Source organism: Nipponia nippon, unplaced genomic scaffold, assembly GCF_047370975.1.
Source record: "Nipponia nippon isolate SJK-2023a ecotype South Korea unplaced genomic scaffold, ASM4737097v1 scaffold_8, whole genome shotgun sequence".
NCBI lineage: Eukaryota > Metazoa > Chordata > Aves > Pelecaniformes > Threskiornithidae > Nipponia > Nipponia nippon.
This window is the reverse complement of record NW_028262402.1, coordinates 13692536-13711542: the sequence shown is the minus strand read 5'-3', so window position 1 is coordinate 13711542 and position 19007 is coordinate 13692536. Positions and strand designations below refer to the sequence as shown.

The 19007-nt window shown below is 47.2% G+C and overlaps 1 protein-coding gene and 1 pseudogene across 2 annotated transcripts in view; one reads left to right on the top strand and one right to left on the bottom strand.

The window, feature by feature from the left end:
• Positions 1-3618: 3618 nt before the first annotated feature.
• Positions 3619-19007, top strand: part of DCP2 (decapping mRNA 2) — a 34123-nt gene continuing 18734 nt past the window's right edge. For both annotated transcript variants that reach the window (XM_087742150.1, XM_087742149.1), the window contains exons 1-2: positions 3619-3748; positions 17592-17743. In XM_087742150.1, coding sequence (XP_087598276.1) covers positions 3696-3748; positions 17592-17743 — 205 coding nt within the window. In that variant the 5' untranslated portion in view covers positions 3619-3695. The remainder of the gene's footprint in view (positions 3749-17591; positions 17744-19007) is intronic.
• Positions 4135-7048, bottom strand: LOC148050453 (endogenous retrovirus group K member 24 Gag polyprotein-like; annotated as a pseudogene).

The following is a 19007-nucleotide window of genomic DNA, read 5'->3' as shown; positions in this document are numbered from 1 at the left end:
TGGCATGGATGATTTGCTATACCTAAACCTTGCTTCAAAATACTTTATGTTTCTCAGCACGGATTATATAGTATTGGTTATATAGTATATCCACCATCCACCTGAGATACAGGTCTGTGTGAGCTCTCCCACTCACCTTGTTTCCCATGTAACACACTAACTGAGCAGAGCAGGGGAGTAGTGCGTGCATTGTCTCCTTGTAGCTTTTATGGAAATTTGATCAGCTTGCAGCAACTGGGGGTGCTGAGCTCATATTGCTTATGAAAGTTAAGTCACCGCTTTTCAGCCCCCTTCCCCGCTACCTCCATTAGCTATTCTTTGTTGGAGATTTTAGTATAGAAACTGTTTATTGAAGGGCTGAGCGGAATTAATGCCATTTTCTGATGACCTAGGCAAGCCTCAGACCAGCTCACTTGGTCTCCAGGCTCTGCCTCAGTCTTTATTCTAATTAACATAAGTTGCAAACACATACGTATTGAGCTCTGGGTTTGGCTGGTTCTTGGCTTCTGAGAGTGTCCTCCTGTTAGTGCAATTCTGTCCTCCACTTTGGTCAGCTTCTCCACCCTCAACTGTTGCTTTTCCTGTGCAATCTAGCTCCTCTTCTGAGACTCCTTTCTGACTGTGCAAACGGTTGACCGCTTTTTTATTTTCTGCTACTTTCTCTCCTTGTGCCAGTGCAAACAGGCAACAGACGTTATTTTCCAAATATCTTATTGTTGCCTTTCTGACTGACTGCCAAGGTTGACTCAGAAGCAAAGACTAAAAACCCGTTTCACTACATCGCCAGGTGATTCTGCAGGTTGCTTGGAGCTGCGAGGTGTTGTGGGTACTAGGTAAAATTCTCGATGCTATACTTGGCTCTCCTACTATCCTAATTGCCCTTGCAGCTTGACAAGAGGCATTGCCAACTTTGCCCTCAACACGTGTGCATGCAAGTTCCCTGGAGGGGCCTACATGTAGATTTCTCTAGGGAAATATTATAACCTGGATGTGTCAGCTTTAACTAAACTTGCTTTGCATGAGCTCATGGGTAAAAGGTGTGCACGTTATTTTAGCAAAGAAATTAGAAAACGTACAACAAGGTTCTAAGTGAGAAAAAAGAATCCACAATGATAGTTCCAAATCCCACTTATGAACATATTTTTTTCTTACATTTCTGTTCTGGCTAACCTAGAGTCTTTCAGCAATGTCTCAAAAATGAAGCAAGCAGAAATGTTCAAATGTGTCTCTTTTCACTCTCCTGTCCTGAGGGCTTGGGAGCACTGTCTATAAACTTTCATCATGTTCTTCAGTTAGTACATTTCTCCTATGTTAAGCAGCTTATTATCCAAGAGTGTTTCATAACTTAGGTAATATTTGACACATTTACTTTTCCATTTTATTAGGTTTTTTTTCCCAGAAACCATGAATGGGCCAGTAGTAGCATAGATGGCATAAGGTGTCAAAGTGCATTTTCTAAAACACTTTTTCTTCTCCTTATCAGTTGGAGCTCCTGGTACCACATCCGCATGGGGCGGAGCGGGGGGGTGGGGGGGGGAAGGTGTAGTACAGTGAGGAAAAACAGTAGCAGGAGGAGTACCCTGATACCTGAAAGGGATGCAGATGTAACTTTTACAGAATCTTGTATGTCTACCCTTTCTGGTAGAAAGTGAACTCTCTGGAACCCTAAGCAATGGGATTTACCCATTTGCACTCAGACCCTTCCATCTGCCCCTCTGTCTAGCCATATTAATGGTATTGTTAGTGCTTGACTTCCCTTCCTCTGCCAAAGTACTTCTGTAAGCCAGCATTGATGCGAGCCACCCGTCATCTCAAATATCACAGCAATAAAGGCAGTGAGACGAAAATCATTGCCAAATACCACTGCAGAGAGTTTGCAGAAGAGAGGCACCAATATATGTAAATGTGCTGCTTCTACTAAGATTGTGCTCTGAAGTCTTCTTACGATACTGCTCCTTCTCTGCCTGGTTGAATGCTTTTCCCTTGTACTTCTGGAGCTACCATGGAGTTTCTTGTTCTTTGTTTTAACTTGGAAAGGAGGCAAAGGATACATTTCTTACTTTCTGTCCCTAACAGTTAAGAAATCAGTTGTGAACATACATACTTATGTCTTCAGGGTAACACCAGCCTGGTGTCTTTGTTAGCTCCTTTCTTTATTCAAATGAGCCTGTAAGCACACTGCGTTAATATTAAGTGCTTAATTTCATAGCACAGCCAGAGACAAAATTTCTCTAGATTGTTTTTCTCTTTGTTGTATTTCTCTAGATTTTTTTCTTTCCCACTAATCTTTTTCTCCTAAAAAGATTGAAATTTGAAGTGGGGAGTTGAATTGGCTCAGTACAAGGGGCCTGGTGGAATGCTAGAGGCAGAGTGGCAGAGGGGAGCATAAAACGCGAAATCCTCCTTTTGGTGCTTTCAGCAGGTTATACCGTGTAAATTCACTACAGGCAAGCTGCTCCAGGCTGGTGCAGCGATCATCCCATCATCCTCCCGATCATCCGTTCCTATCCTCCCTCCTCTGCTGATACTGGCCTAGCTGGTTTTGCTGGTTCTGGTAGCTAAAGCAGAAAACTATTCGATGCTTTATACATCAATTTTTCTACCATTTCTGTCCCGCGTAGCTCCCTGTGCTCCGGCGCAGAGGAGGATGGGACTGCAGCAGTGGCAACCTCAGTGAGACTGCCGTGGAAGTGGGGAGGGCACACGGCGAGAAATGTTTTAAATATTCACTCCCCATTGAAACCATAGGCGACGGCAGCGGCAGCGGCAGCGGCGGCGGCGGCGGCAGCGGCAGCGGCAGCAGCAGCAGCGGCGGCAGCAGCAGCGCTCCGCCTGCAGCCGGCGGGAGCAGCGCTACCCTCTGCCGGCTGCCGCAGGGGTGACGGCCCGCGAACGCCAGCCCGGAGACGTTGCGGTTTGGCACGTCTTCCTCGTCCGCTCGTCTTCACGGCAGTTAAAAATGTTTTCTGTACTTGGTTATTCACGGTGCGAGGTTTAAGCATCTCCAGGCACTGAACTTCGTGACTTCAGCCCAAAGCCTGGACGGTAAGGAACGTGAATTAACGGAAACGCGGTGCTAGAGGCCTCCTATTGCTCTCCAAAGCCTGTGAATTTTGAAGCGCCCCGCCCGCAGCGAACGTGACGCGTGGATGCGGAGGGGGAGGCCGACTCCCGCACGCCCAACTGCGGGGCTGGCCGAGGGCGGCGGGGAGCCGAGGGGCGAGCGCAGGGGGCCTCGCCTCAGCGGCGACCGCGACCGCTCTCCCGCCTGCCGCCGCCGGACGCCGCAGCCTGCGCGGGCCGGCAGTAACCGGCCGCCACCGGCGGCGGAGATGGCAGCGCTACGGCTGCCGTGACGCGATGTGACGTGGCGTGACGCGGCGGGCGGCCTTCGCCGCACACACGCACCGATGACGCCCCAGGCCGGCCGCGGCGCCCATTGGCTGCCTCCCGCGATCACCTGAGGGTTCCGTTCCCCGAGGAGCTCTGCCGCTGATTGGCTCGTCGCGTCCGGCCGCGCCGCCAGGCGGGCGGACCCCGCAGCCGCCGGCGCGAGGCGATTGGCGGAGGCAGCTGCCGCTCCCCCCGCCTCCCCGCCCCGCCCCGCGCCCCGCCGGGCGGGCACTAAGGAGTCCCGCCCCTGCCGCCGCACCGTGGTTCGGGCTTCGCCGCGTCGGGATGAGCCGCGTTTCCCCATGGAGACCAAACGGGCCGAGATCCCCAGCAGCGTCTTGGACGACCTGTGCAGGTAGCCGCGGGGCGGGGGCGTTCCTGAGCCCGCCTCACGCCCACCGGCCCGGGCCGGTCGGCGCCTCCCCCTTCCCCCCCGCGGCGGCGGCGGCGCCCCCGCCCCCGTCCTGTGGTGCGAGGCGCGGGATCGGGCGGCCGGGCCGGCGTGGCGTGGGGCCGGGTCGCTCAGGTCTGCTTGAAGCGCTCCGTGGGCTGGCGGGGCTCCGAGGGGGGGAGCGGCGGGGCCCGGGGAAAGGGGCGGCGTCCGTAGTCCCGCGGCGGCCGGGAAGCGGAAGGAAGGGGCTCGGAGCGCCCCCCTCCCCCCCCCCCCCCCGCCCCGTGCCTGTGTGGGGCTGCACCCGCCCCCCTGACGGCTTGGTGGCCCCAGGCGCCGCCCCCCGGTGGAAGCTGCCGTGGCGGGGCGGGAAGGGTGCCCGCCAGCTCTCCTCTGCCGTCTAGGCCGTCGGCACCATCGGCAGAACCCGACGTCGGGCTGGCCCGGCGGCGGGGAGGAAGCCGGGCGTGGAAGGAAAGGCGGAACGTGGTCTGTGGGGTTTTCTGGCGGCGTTCAGCAGCTCGCGCTGCTGGGCCGAGGACAGTAAAGCTGCGTCAGCCGTGTCTGCGCCGGTGAGAGAAGAGTTAGAAGCATAAGGTTGATGTGACGTCTGTAGTGAGGAACTGATGTGATAGTTAGCGTTCGAAGTCTGGTTTCATTTGGAGGGGGTGGCAGGAGGTCCCTTCTGCTGGTTGACCCCTGCTGGAAGGGAATGCTCCAGTGAGACAGGGGAGGGAGAGCCAAAGGACTACCCTTCAGTCCGAAACTGTCCTCTCCCGCTTGTCCGTCCTTTCAGAGCGAAACGGTTGGCTTTTCTAATCCTAAAGGCTACACATTTAAATTTTCATAAAACATGGATTCTTGAAGGGAGTGAGATATGGACTCCACATATGAGTTCAGGCGAAGACAAGCGAAGACCCTTTATTTTTACAATCTGTCCCTTTTATAATATGATCTAGTGTTCACGAGCAAGCAAAACCCATTTCATTGGCTACTGTCTTGCGTCCACGCGTCTCTTCAGCGTTACTTATTGGTTCTTCAAGCTGGTACACGCGAATTCCTCTTTCAGGGATGTATCCAATCTCATCCTTATTTTTCTGCCTCTATGTTTCACAAACTTGTTTGTAACAAGCCTCAAGGCCACAGCTGCATTCCTGCGAACCTGTTTGTAACAAGCCTCAAGGGCACAGCTGCATCTTGTCAAAGTAAAACACTATCTCCTTTATTCCCACAATTCCCCCTTTTTGTGTTTCTACTACAAAAGCTTGTTTAATCATATTCTACAGCATTTTCTGTACCCAAGACACTAGACAAGAAACTATCGTTATTGTAGTGCAAAATAGTAGTGGCAAGAAAAAAACCATTTTGATTAGAGACATTATCCACCAGCCAATTCCCCAACTTGTTAGTAAGTGATTCAGCCAACCAAATCCATCACTGACTTGCAATTTGCTAACTTCAAATCTTTGATGGCTCTATGGATTAATTTGGAGTTATCTGATAAGTGATTCCCCATCAGTCTTCTCGGAGTTCAGTGTCTTCTGCTGTTCGTTCTTGTTATGCGATGCAAGAGCCGGTCTTGCGCACCTTGCAGGTACCCGCTTAGGTCCTACATCTGTTGAGACACCAGCATACCCTCTGCCCCAGGTTAGCAGATCAAAAGGACCTTCCCAATTACCTGTTTGTAGCGATTTTGTAAAAACTCGGCCCTTCTGTGGTGTGGCTGTTAAATCTTTTGCTTGAAGAGACAGAAAATGAGATATAATAACAGGAATATTATTTTCAGACACATTCAGGTAGTTTAACACATACATGGCTTTGCTTAGTCTGTCTGCTGGAGCGGCTCCTGGCATTCCCCCTTTTTGCTTTTGCAGGTTCAATTGTTTGTTGCAAGATTTTCCAGCCCAGATATTTCCAAGGCTGAGTTGTTTTGCACTTTTTCAGGGGCTATTTCAAGTCCATATCTGTTGAGAGCTCGTCGTATCTCTTTTTCTGAGTTGTGGGCAATCTCTTATAAAGCGTCCAGTTTTTCCACAGAAGAAACATGATTTCTGTACTTTCATTGCGGCGGCAAAAGCTGTAGCTAATGTTGCCATATTATGGGACATTGACCCCACCTTCTGGGCAGCTTCTATCATATCCATTAAGGAGGGATTTTTTAGAGGCAAAAGCACTTTTTTACAGTCCGTATTCGCATTTTCAAAGGCTAATTTTAAGAGTAGGACCCCTCTTGCTTCTGCATTTTCAACTTGTTTTTCCAAAGCCTCTTTAAGACGATCTAAGAATGAGATATATCCCTCTCCTCTCCCTTGCTTTATTAATGTAAATGATTTTGTCGCTCTTCCAACATCTAGCACTCTTAGTAATGCCTGTAAGGCAAGGTCTCTGCCTTGTGCTAATATCTCTGGTCGTGATCGTGCCTGTAAGGTTGGGTGATTTAGCGGTGGATCCCCCATAAGCTGTGGGAGTCCTGCCCCTTGTAAAGGGTCGCCTTGTTGTCGCTGCATATTGGTAATTGTGGCATTTTGGCAGGCGGTACGCCAGGTGCTTTCAAAGATCACCTTTTGCGTTGGGGTCAATATAAGATTAGTAAGCGTGCATATATCAAACGGTACTATTTCGTTTGTAAATATTCCCCGTAGCAGGGATTGTGTAAAAGGAGAACCCAGTCCATGCGCAGCAACTGTTTGTTGTAGATCTTTTAAAATATTACAGCCAAAAGGTTCATGCTCATCGGGGACATTTGCGTTGCTGCGTATGACGGGACACGCTACCGCTGAACAAAAAGCTGTATCCCCGCTTGCAACGCTTGGTGTCTAATCTTTTGCCACCTCGCAGCAGCGGCTGACGCCCCCCGTTCCTCGGGCGGCAATTGATTATGGGTTTGTGGAGTATCGGCATCGGGAGCGGTAGAGAAAGGCGGTACGAGTGCCGACGCAGCAGGGGCCGGGGGCGGTGGGGAAGTGGAGGGGTACTGGCTGCAGGGGTCAGGAGGTCCAGCGGAGGTGTTGAAGCCATAGGAGCAGGTGAAGGAGACAGCGGCGTGTTTAAACCGTACACAGTGATGGTTTTCCTTAATTCCTTAATCAGATCCCATTGAAAGGGGATCCATTCGTTTGGTCTATTATCTTGTACCCGCACCGGAAACGAGAACCCCGTGGTTTCTCCATCTTTCAAAGCTTCCCTGCGGAGCTGCTCCCACCGATCCCAGCGGTCGAAGGCTCGCTCAGGCTGTGGTACAGCCTGCGGCGCAGGCGGCTGCATCGGACACGCGGGACAGGACGGAGTGGGTTTCGTTGGAATGGAACTTGGGGGAAGGTGGTCTGAGTCCTGTTCCCTTGTTTGTTTCAACCAAGTTCTCATTCTTTTCATTTTCCCCCAAGTCTATAAGAGCTTCCTTGTCTTGGGGCTTGCTTTCACTCAGTTCATCATTCCCTATCTGCGCTGCTTGAGCGACTGCATTTTGTACTTTTTTTTCAGCTTGCCATGAGCGCAAGGTCTCAGTCACTAATCGCCAAGTGGTCATGACTTTGGTGGCGGTGGTGTCCCCTCTGGACGCCGCGTCCCAAATCATCTCCCTTGCCTGTTCCCAAGTTTTCACATCAAATACTGCAGAGACTGTAGAGGGAGCCCCCTGCTTTTGCAAGAACTTCAGTAATAATTTTATTTTATATGCGTCATACTTTACTCCTCGTTTCGCTAATAGCTGCATTAAAAGTTTAAATATAGCTTCTTCTTCAGCTGATATGTTAGGTCCCATGATTACTGCCCAGTTGCTCACCTGTTTCTTAAGGTGATGTCCTGGGATTAAAGCCGCGGTCCTGCCGTCAGCTTGAGTCGTTCAGCTGGGTTCCCTCCAGATGCTACTTGCAGCGCTGCCTCCTCCGGATCACATCGGGGTCACCATTTGAAGGGAATGAGGCACGGACTCTGCATATGAGTTCAGACGAAGACAAGCGAAGACACTTTATTTTTACAATCTATCCCTTTTGTAATATGATCTAGTGTTCACGAGCAAGCAAAACCCATTTCATTGGCTACTGTCTTGCGTCCACGCGTCTCTTCAGCGTTACTTATTGGTTCTTCAAGCTGGTGCACGTGAGTTCCTCTTTCAGGGATGTATCCAATCTCATCCTTATTTTTCTGCCTCTAAGTTTCACAAACTTGTTTGTAACAAGCCTCAAGGCCACAGCTGCATCTCGTCAAAGTAAAACACTATCTCATTTATTCCTACAGATTCTGGGTTTTTTTTTGGGGGGGGGTGGGGTGGGGATGCTTTTTCCCTTTATGATCTCAAGCTCTGGTCATCTGTGATGCAGCCCTTTGGACTTTTTAATTAATCTGTCATCCGCAGAATTTCATGCCCCAAACTGGATGTGATATTTGACATGAAATAATGCTTCTGTCTTACCACCTTGAAAGGACCCCTTCTGAAGTATTTATGTACAAGAAGGAAAGGTTACTAGAGAAAAAGGCTAGTCAACTTACTGGAACTACTGTTTTCAAATGAGTGAAAATGCTTGGAAGTGAGAATACCACAGGAAGCTAGAACTGCTCCGCTCAGTAGCATTTTGTCGTGTATCTCATGTAAGAGTCAGAGTTGGTAATATGCAAATACATTTTCAATTCTCGAAGTCCGGCCTCTGAAGCATGTTTGTGTCTCCATCGTGTCTCTTTTGGGCTCACTACGGAGAGATGTGGCTTGTCTTCTTAGATGCCTGTTCACGTGTGAGGCAGGGTTTAAGACTTCTTCAGAAAATCCAAAGGGGAATCACAATGCTTACAAAACTGAAATAGCCTGTTAGCGTCACTCCTGTGGGGTGAGTGATAGAAGGGCACGTGAGTAATCAGCTCTTACATTGTTATAGGGTCCGTTTCACTGTCTTGCGGTGTTCCCCTGAGCTGCTGTTGTCTTCTACCTTGGAAATGGTGTTTTGTGTTATAATTGTATGAATGTAGTTGTGTGGCTTTAATTAAAAAAAAAAAAAACCAACCCTTAGAATGGTAGGTCAGGGGCTTGTAGTTACCATCTGTCTTGCTCTTTATCTTTTCCTAATTCGCGGGGTTGACTTTCATTAGTGCTAACAGATCAGCGCTGCTTCAAATACATTGCCTTGCCTGGACATGGACAGAACAACTGAAAGGAGGAGAGGAGTCAGGCTTCCCTGTGGGAAAGAGAGAAAGGATTCTGGTGTGCACTGGAGGAGTGACTGGGCCTGATAGGCCTTGGCTCAAGGGAGAAGATAAACCCTTAAATGAGTGGAAGATCAGTGGTGCTGTGCTTCAGGTGGTTGGCTATAAATGGGTTATTAAATGATCTGTTGCTTCCCGCGTTCTTCAGTCTATATATGATATTAGTGGAAATTTTGGTAGAAAGAGCCAAGCAATTTTTCGTACTTAGTTATTGAGAAGATACAACATATTTTTGAGCACAACCTCTACTTTGTTTTTTCTTTTTAGAAGTTCTGTCAGCAAATAAAACTTCAGTACTAAAATAATTATAATTTCAGTATAACAGGTTTGGAAAGTTGCAGAACCCATATGAATTCTCTAGTATCTTTTTATATGAACTGTAGGAGTGTGAGCTGTAGATCTAAATAAGTGTTAGTGAATTTTTAGGAGATGGCAAGCATTCACGTTACTCTTAATAAACTAAACAATGAAATAAATCTGCTTTCAAGTCAAGCTTGCCCAGTAGTTTGAGACTTTTTTTTTTAGGTTGGTTTTTTTTTTTTGGTGTATTGGAAAACCGGAAAGCGAAGTTAGAGCTTAGATGTCCACAAAACAGAACTATTGGTTTTATTTGTATCTTGAGAGTGCTAGAATATGTGTCAGACTTCTACACTTTGTCTTTGGACAAGAATATTTTTCCTTTGTCCTGAAGCAAAAGGCCTGGATTCTCTGCAAAAAACTCTTAGCTGTTAAAAGTTTGTGTATCCAGGAGTTGCAATCATCAGTGCTTCTCACTGCATCTGCCATTTTACCTGCTTGATAGGTTTCCTTATGACAGAAGGACCACCGTGAGCTGGCGCTAATTCCGTCAACATAATGCATTGCTGAATTAAAATGTGTTTGGATTTTCCTTTAAGCTGAACTGCTTTCTTTAAATTCCTCACAGGGGCTCCTGTCTAGGCAGAGGCTCAAGGAGGTTCCACACAGAGGCTGCTCAAAGAGGCTCATGTGTAGGTCCTCAGATTGCTTGCAGCTGTTCCAACTAATTCAGCCAGTTAGTCTAAATAATAATTCCACTGTTTGGGGCAGCTACAGCTGTTTTAATGCCTGCAGGTAATTCTCATGGCTGTTGCTAGCTGCAAAGGCATACAAAGGTGCCTTAGCTGGTATCTTAATTTTTTTATGTCCTGGGGGGAGGGTGTGGTGGTGCTTTTTTTTGTTTGCTTGTTTGTTTTTGTTGAGCCCAGTAGGTTAAAAAACACGAAGTACTGCTGGGTAACCTTTACCAATTATTTTATTTTTGCAACTGTGAGTTAAAGCTTCCAAGTTTTTTAGGTACTGTGCAGGATGACTGGATTTCTTTTTGTAGTAATCAATTTTGATCTTAGGGCGATAAATACTGTTCAATTGTACAGTTAATTGGGCTAAGACTCCAAATTTGTATTGTCTGTGGTCACTTAAAGGAACTCAGTTTTGAGATACGTGAACTTCTAGGAGGGTTACTCGTACGAAGTTTCGCTTTCAGTATTTGTGTGATTGTGTATTTTGCTGAGGGTAAAGTTTGGCTATTTGGGAGTAACTGTAGCATTCGGCATCAAATTAAGTTTTTAATTAGACAAGGGAAACTCAGTGTACCTATTTCTTTTGTGGGAGAATAAAAAACCCAAACCCTCCAGGCTCAGTGTGTACTTGTGGATGTTCTCTCTGATATGAACCTTAGTGTTTTTCCACACTGTGAGCAGTGGAATATATAATAACTTCATATAGGTTATAGCTAAGCTTAAATGTAGAATTTTTAATGCATGTTACTAAAAATTCTCTTGCATGTTGGCTTTATTAAATCAAGTACATCGGCTGAAAGGCTCTCAGGCCCTGGGCTTTGTTTCTCCTGGGGAGCTCAACATATAAAGTTACCTGCTGTAATGGGTACGTTCAGAGTCAGATGTTCATAGCTGACTTCACAGAATCTAATACTGAAATTATACAGCACTGTCACCTGTACTAGAGCATCAGTATAAGCTAGCCCTTAGAAACCCCACACAACTAAAAAAAACCCAACAAACCCCACAACTTTTTCCAACAGTATAAAATAACAAGTAGGCTTTTATATTCAGCTCTAGAGATCTGTGTGAGAATTGAGTATAAGGGATAATGGTGGTGGTGACTATTGTTAAATGCTTTCATTGCAAAACCATTCTCCTAAGGATAACAAAAATAAGATTAAAAACACTAATGCACTTTCATTTAATTTTTTTTTGTTGGGTTTTGTTTTGTTTTGTTTTGTTTTTTTTCCAAGCTGTCACAGTTTTTCCCCTGCTGGTGAACTAAATTAAGAGACTTCTACACATAGAATTTGTATTCAGACAGTAAAATGTTACACCTCCGTTCTTATTCAGAGAGTAAAATGTTACTTGGCAGCGTGTGAAAACAAGTTGAAAGCTAGAGCCAGGTACCCAGTGTCTTCAAACATTTGTTGAGTTCCTAGGCCGTTTTATAGAATCACAGAATGTCCTGAGTTGGAAGGGACCCACAAGGATCATTGAGTCCAACTCCTGTCCCTGCCTAGGACAACCCCAAAATTCACACCATATGTCTGAGGGCGTTGTCCAAATGCTTCTTGAATATTGTCAGGCTTGGCACCGTGACTACCTCCCGGAGGAGCTTGTTCCAGTGCTCCACCACCCTCTGGGTGAAGAACCTTTTCCTAATGTCCAACCTAAACCTCCCCTGGCATAGCTTCCTACCCTTCCCTTGGGTCCTATCATTGGTCACCAGGGAGAAGAGATCAGTACCTGCCCCTCCTCCTTCCCTCGTTAAGAAGCTGTAGACCACAGTGAGGTCTCCCCTCAGTCTCCTCTTCTGTGGGCTGAACAGACCAAGTGACTTCAGCTGCTCCTCATACAGCTTCCCCTCTAAACCCTTTACCATCTTTGTGGCTCTCCTCTGGACACTCTCGAGTAGCTTTGTATCCTTTTTGTACTGTGGCACCCAAAACTGCGCACAGCACTCAAGATGAGGCCGCACCAGTGCAGAGCAGAGAGGGACAATGACCTCCCTCAACCAGCTAGCAATACAGTGCTTGATGCACCCCAGGACACGGTTGGCCCTCTTGGCTGCCAGGCCACACTGTTGGCTCATGTTCAACTTGCCGTTGATCAGAACCCCCAGATCCCTCTCCGCGGGGCTGCTCTCCAGCCTCTTGTTCCCCAGTCTGTATGTACATCCAGGGTTGCCCTGTCCCAGGTGCAAAATCCGGCACTTGCCCTTGTTAAACTTCATATGGTTGGTGATTGCCCAGGTCTCTGATCTATCCAGATCTCTCTGCAGGGCCTCTCTGCCCTCGAGAGTGTCAACAGCTCCTCCCAGTTTTGTGTCATCAGCAAACTTTGAAACAAACCATCCAGTCCTGCATCCAAGTCATTTACGAAGACATTAAAGAGCACTGGCCCCAAGATGGATCCCTGCGGAACCCCGCTAGTGACTGGTTGTCAACCCGATGTAACCCCGTTTACTATAACCCTTTGAGCCCGACCCATTAGCCAATTGCTCACCCATTGCCTTATGTGTTTATCCAGCTGTATGCTGGACATTTTGTCCAGGAGGATACTGTGAGAGACAGTATCGAAGGCTTTACTGAAATCCAAAAAGATAACATCAACTGGCTTCCCTTGGTCAACTAGGTGGGTAACCTTGTCATAGAAAGAAATGAAGTTAGTCAAGCAGGACTTTCCCCTCATGAATCCGTGCTGGCTGGGACCAATGACTGCCTTGTCTTTCAGGTGCTTTTCAATAACTCCCAGAATAATCTCCATGATTTTGCCAGGCACAGAGGCGAGACTAGCAGGCCTGTAGTTACTGGGGTCATCCCTGTTGCCCTTCTTGAAGACTGGGACAACGTTGGCCAGCTTCCAGTCAACTGGGACCTCTCCAGATTCCCAAGAGCATTGAAAAATCATTGAGAGAGGTCTCGCGATGACATCAGCCAGCTCTTTCAGTACCCTGCGATGACTCCCACCAGGTCCCATTGACTTATAGGGATCCAGATGGAGCCGCAAATCCCGCACAGGTTTGGGGTTGGTTGGGAGTTTGTCGTTCTCGCAGTCATGGTTCTCTAGCCCAGAGAGACCTGGGAACCCCAGAGCCCATCATTGGTGTTGAAGACCGAGGCAAAAAAAGCATTAAACGTCTCTGCTTTGTCTATGTCCCTGTTTGTGAGGTGACCATGCTCGTCAAGTAACAGGCCAATGTTATTTCTGGCCTGCCTTTTGCTATTTATATATTTAAAAAAGCCCTTTTTATTGTCCCTCACAGTACTGGGCAGCTTCAGCTCCAGCTGAGCTTTGGCCACGCATAGTTCCTCCCTACAGTGGCGAATGACATCCCTGTAGACCTCTCTTGTCACCCAACCTTGCTTCCACTGCTCATACGTTTTCTTTTTTTGTCTTAGTTCTAGCATAAGATCCCTACTCAGCCAAGCGGCCCTTCTACCTCGCCTGCTTGACTTCTGACATTTTGGAATTGCCTGGTCCTGTGCCCTTAGGAGGTGGTACTTCAAAAGTGAGCAGCACCGGTGGACCCCAGCACCTTCAAAAGCTTTTTCCCAGGGGACCTTACTAAGTAGTTCCCTGAGCAGCTTGAAGTCAGCTCTCATCATATCCAGAGTTGAGGTCCTGCTGGCAGTTTTCCTCCTGTTACCACAGATTTTAAACTTGACTGCTTCGTGGCTGCTGTGGCCAAGGCAGCCACCAATCGCCACTTCCCCCATGAGATGCTCTCTGTTAGTAAGCAGCAAATCAAGGAAGCCACCTTTCCTGATCAGTTCCTTTAGTACCTGTACCTAGAAGGTATCATCCAGATGCTTTAAGAATCTTCTGGACCTGCTTGGACCAGCTGTGTGGTATTCCCAGTTGACATCTGGCAAGTTGAAGTCCCCCATAAGGACAAGGGCAGATGGCTTGGAAGCATCCCTTAGTTCCTTAAAGAATAACTCATCCGTGTCGTCATCCTGGCTGGGTGGCCTATAGCAGGCTCCCACAACGACATCCGCTTTATTTGTCTGTCCCTTAATCCTTACACAGAGGCTCTCAACTGTGCCATTGCCAACTGGTACCTCTGTGCATTCCAGCCCCTCCACTACATACAATGCCACCCCCCACCTCTCCTGCCCTGCCTATTCCTCCTGAAGAGCCTGGAACCATCCATCATGGCATACCAGTCACAGGACTCATCCCACCAGCTTTCGCTTATGCCTATGATGTCGTATCTCTGGGACTGGGCCAAGGCATCTAGCTCCTCTTGCTTGTTCCTCAGGCTGCGTGCATTCGTGTGGAAACACTTCAAGTGTGGTTCATTGTGCCTGTTGCCTCGTGGAGCAGCCTGAGTCTCAGTAGCACGCAGCTCCTTGAACTTCGGCGTGCCATCCCATTGCTTGTTACTGACTAGCCTGGTATTGTCTCTTTCCCCCTTCCAATCCAGTTTAATTCAGCCCTGCTAGCTCCTGAGCAAAAACCCTTTTCCCCTTCTGAGAAAGGTGCATCCCATTGGATGTCAGTGGACCTGGGGATGAATAGACCATCCCATGATCGAAAAAAACAATGTTCTGATGATGCCAGCCTTGGAGCCACGTCTTGATCAGCTGGGTCTGCCTGTTCTGTTCAATATTCTTCCCTGCTACTGAAAGGATCGAAGAAAACACTACCTGCGCACCTGATCCTTCGACCAACCGCCCCAAGGCTCTGAAATCCCTTTAGAATCACACAATGCCAGGATACAATTTATTCTATTTTTGGTAAATGATTGTGTGTTTAAACTTCAGTAGGACTGCTCTGACCCATTCTGTTAAATAACAAGTCACAGGTATCCACATAATTTTTTTTGTCGTGCTGTCTTGTGCTACTGAGTTGTTCTTTACTGAATAAAAAGTGGAGGTACAACGTCTTAATGTAGGGTTTGGGGCTTCGTGGTGCTCTCTTTCTCCTATAAGCAAGTGCTGTTACCCCATCTTTTGACTTCAGGACTGTGGTTGGTTAACCTTGGCCAGCAGCCAGATGCCCACCCAGCCACCCACTCCCCCAGTTCATGATGGGGAAGAAAATAGGATGGAAAAGCTTGTAGCTCAGGATGAGACAGGAAGGTTGCCTATCAGTTACCATCATGGGCAAAACAGACTCGACTTGCAGAAAATTAATTTAGTTTGTTGCCAGTTAAAGTTGATTTGGATAGAGAGAAACAAAGAAAAGAAAATTTAAACGACACCTTCCCCTACATCCCCATTTTTCCCAGGTTCAACTTCACCCTTTCCTTCCCAACTCCTCTACCTCCTCCCTCTGGAACAGCGCAGGGTGGTGAGGAATGGAGGTTGTGGTCAGTCTGTAACACTTTATCTCTGCCGCTCCTTCCTCCTCATGCTTTGCCCCTGCTCCAGTGTGGAGTCAATCCTATGGGCTGAAGTTCCTTCAGGCAATATCCGTCTGCTTGGACATGGGATCCTCCACAGGCTGCAGTGTGAACATCTGCTCTGCCGTGGAGCACCTCCTCTCCCTCCTTCTTCTGACCTTGGTGTTTGGGCTGCTGTTTCACACACTTTTTCTCTCTTCCTCTGCCTGTCTGGCATTTTTCTCCTTTCTTAAATATGCTTTCCTAGAGGCATCACCACCTTGGCTGCTGGCTTCAGCTGTGCCCTGCGGTGGGTCCATTGGAGCCAGCTGTGAACAGCGTGGGGCAGCCCCAGCCTCTTTGCAGTGGGGGCCACCCTGCAGCCCCCTGCTGCAGGCATCCGGGCGCCTGCACCTACTACAGCCTAGAGGTGCCTGTTGTTAGTACTTCAGTTACCCTGAGTAACTTAGGAGGTCACTTTTTGATTAATAAATAGTGTTCTAATTGGCTTTGCTCTTGTGACTCTAAGCCTAACGTTGGCATGTTCTTATTCCTCTTTGGTACTACTTCTGCATATTGTTATCTTCAGATTTACGTTCAGCTGCAGTGCTGGGGCAAGAAAACATTATCAACTACTTATAAAATAAAATGTACTTTTATTTTTTTACCTTTAATCTACAGCAGCTTTATATGTAAGGGCTATTTTCAGCAGTAATAGAGCCTTCAAAAAGAAAGGAGCAGTTGGGGGTGGTATTGCCAGTTTTTAGTTGGCAAGTAGGAAAATGTTGTTGAAATGAATAAGGTTATTTATGTAAGGGAGAGTATCTGCTTCGTTAAGGGTATCTGGTCAAGGACTTTTTTTAATGCGAAAACAGGATAATAAGAAAAGGAGGAAGCCATAAACAAAATGTACAGGGACACAAACCTGAGGGAGGAGTGATAAGGGAGGCGGTGATGAGAACCAAACCTGGCCACTGATTGATGAGGGTGTGTGGGGGTGTGGGAATGTTCATTCCAGCAAGTTTATCTGAGAGGGGGCCTGCTCCTAGGAAACTGAGGGAAAAAGGGGAAAATCACAACCAAAAATATACAGACACAGACCTAAGAAAACAAAAGTGGAAACAATGACAAGAAACAAACCTGCCAGTCCCACTAATAGATGGGCCATCGAGACATCACAGGCACCGCTTCCAGGAAGATCAGCCTGGCGTTTCCGTCTGATAAGGCTGTAAACTGGGGGTGTGCACCCGGCTGGGAGGGGTGCTGCAGGGGAAGGGGAGCAGGGTGGGGACAAAGCAGGAGTAGGCAGAAAGGGTTGTTAGAGGGGCTGTAAAACTGGGCGGGTCAGTATGCACGTCTGGCTGAGCTTTTCACCCAATTGCCACAGTCTGTCCTACCTCCTTACATCTCCTAGTTAAATATTTTCTTAATTTTCTCTGTGCGTAATCTCACTCTCTACCCCACGTACATGTGTGCTGCAAGGATGAAGTGCCAGCTGCTGATGAGAGCTACGTGTGACAGTGGACAGGGTGTCAGCTACTGGAGTGAGGGGGGATGTCTCAGTGCCAGCTGCTTGCATGGGTGGGGGTCTCGGCTTCCAGCCTCTGGGGTGGGAACGGCGAGTGTCCTGAGCACCAGCTACTGCCGGGGAACTGGGAGAGCGAGGTGAGCGAGGGGCAGAGTGCCGGCGGCTGCAGCAGAACCGTAGGTTGCAGCCCATGTGCCTGGTGGCAGCTGGTGGGGGTGGGGGGGCAAGTGTCTTATCTTCCCCAAACCTGTTGTGTGCACAGACTTGCTGGCAAACTTCAAGCCGGGCCAGCCGATGAGGCAGGGACCTGTGTGATGGGTGTGAGGGCCTGGGGTCTGGGCAGGCGTATTGGGTGGACAGAGGGAGCCGTGCTGGTACTTGGGGGACAGTGAATGTGCATGTACTTGTGAACCTGGAGAGTGTCAAGTTTGTGCCTGCACTAGCAACCGTCTGCCTCTGCCAGCTGAAGAAGAGAAGGGGACTTGGCTCTCTGTGCTTTTGTTTTGTGTGAGTCCTGTACGTGGGTGCTATTGAAGGCAGCACCTTGTCTGTGTCAGCCTGTGTTATACTTTGATGTGAAAACCTTTTGCTGTCCAGACCACCAGGAAGATCTGCTCATCTGTTTCTCTGGGCTGATGGATCAGGAATTCCACTGTTGCAATGCATTTTTATTGTTAGATTTATTTAAATCGATAGATTGGGCTAATCTTACTCTTCCTTCTTTCCTGGCAGCCGATTTATTTTGCATATTCCAAGTGAAGAGAGAGACAATGCAATCAGAGTGTGCTTTCAGATTGAACTTGCCCATTGGTTTTACTTGGATTTCTACATGCAAAACACACCAGGATTACCTCAGTGTGGGATAAGAGAATTTGCTAAAGCTGATATCCTTTTTATTACTGTGATTGTTTTCTGTCTCAGTGAATAAAGTGCAAACTGAATATTGTTAATGAAGTTTCGTACTTGCAGGAAAATGTCGGTTTCTGTGTTAGCGATTAAAAGTTAGTATTGCTAGGTATGTGATTTTATCCGTTCATTGCTTCCATCATTTTGTGGCATCCACAAAAGGGGTGTTTCTCAGACTTGCTAAAGAACTATGGAAAACAGGTAATTTCTGATCTTTGAGGATTTTTCCTCATGGTTGCACTTTGGCAGATTAGGTTGGTTTCAAAGATGAGCTGTTGGAGCTCTTTGTGGTGTTTTGTCTCCTTAATTTAATCCCTTTCCAAGTAAATAGTGACATAAATGTTAATGTAGCTGAAGGTGATATGTATTCCTCCATGGGCAGTGGTTATGTATTTGTTGGAATTACTGACAGTTGCTCCAAGAAACAGTTCTGTTGGTGGGGAGAGGGTGCATTTTTACTGAATTCATACGGTTGGCCTTTGCTTTTTTCATAGCTTATAAGGGCCGCTGGAATGTACGCTATCTAGTCCTTGCTGGGGAAAAACTCCTGGCTTTCATCCAGCCAATGTTTTAGTTTTAACCTTTTCCCATATGTGCTTGACGCGGGATTGGAGTACTGCTTCTAACTTTCACGATATTACTGTCTGTGGTTGCACTACACAACATACTTCTCTGTTAGTTTGGTAAGGGATGTACTTTGAAACACTACAGCTTTTAACAATTAACTGTAAAAATATGATAATTTTCTGTTGCTTGATATTATGCAGGTATCTTTTATTTATTTTAGGTATGTTTTTAATTATAAATATATTTTCAGACCAACAGAATTGTTCTAGTAATTGGAGGCAGTACAGGAAAAATACAGTGTAATAGACATTATTTGTTCATTACATCTGTCCCTCTCCAGCTCACATTTGCCAGAAATATTAGTTCTGCTGCAGTGTTGTATCTTTAAGTACTCTGCTATGGAATATTTTTAATTGGTAATATAATTTTGTATGTAATATATAATATTAATACTTTCATTAAGGACTTGTAGATTTGCCTTCAAAGTTCTAGAATTATAAAGGTCGTTCATGTGTTCTCTGCTTGGCGAGTTTTGGTAAAGTGTATTAGAAGTTAGATCTTTGTAACTTCATGACATTAAAAATATTTTTTTTTTGCATAGTAAATACTAAAGTACAGATTCTGTACCATAGTCTAACAAATGATTGTGGGAAAAATTTATCTCCGCTTACTTCA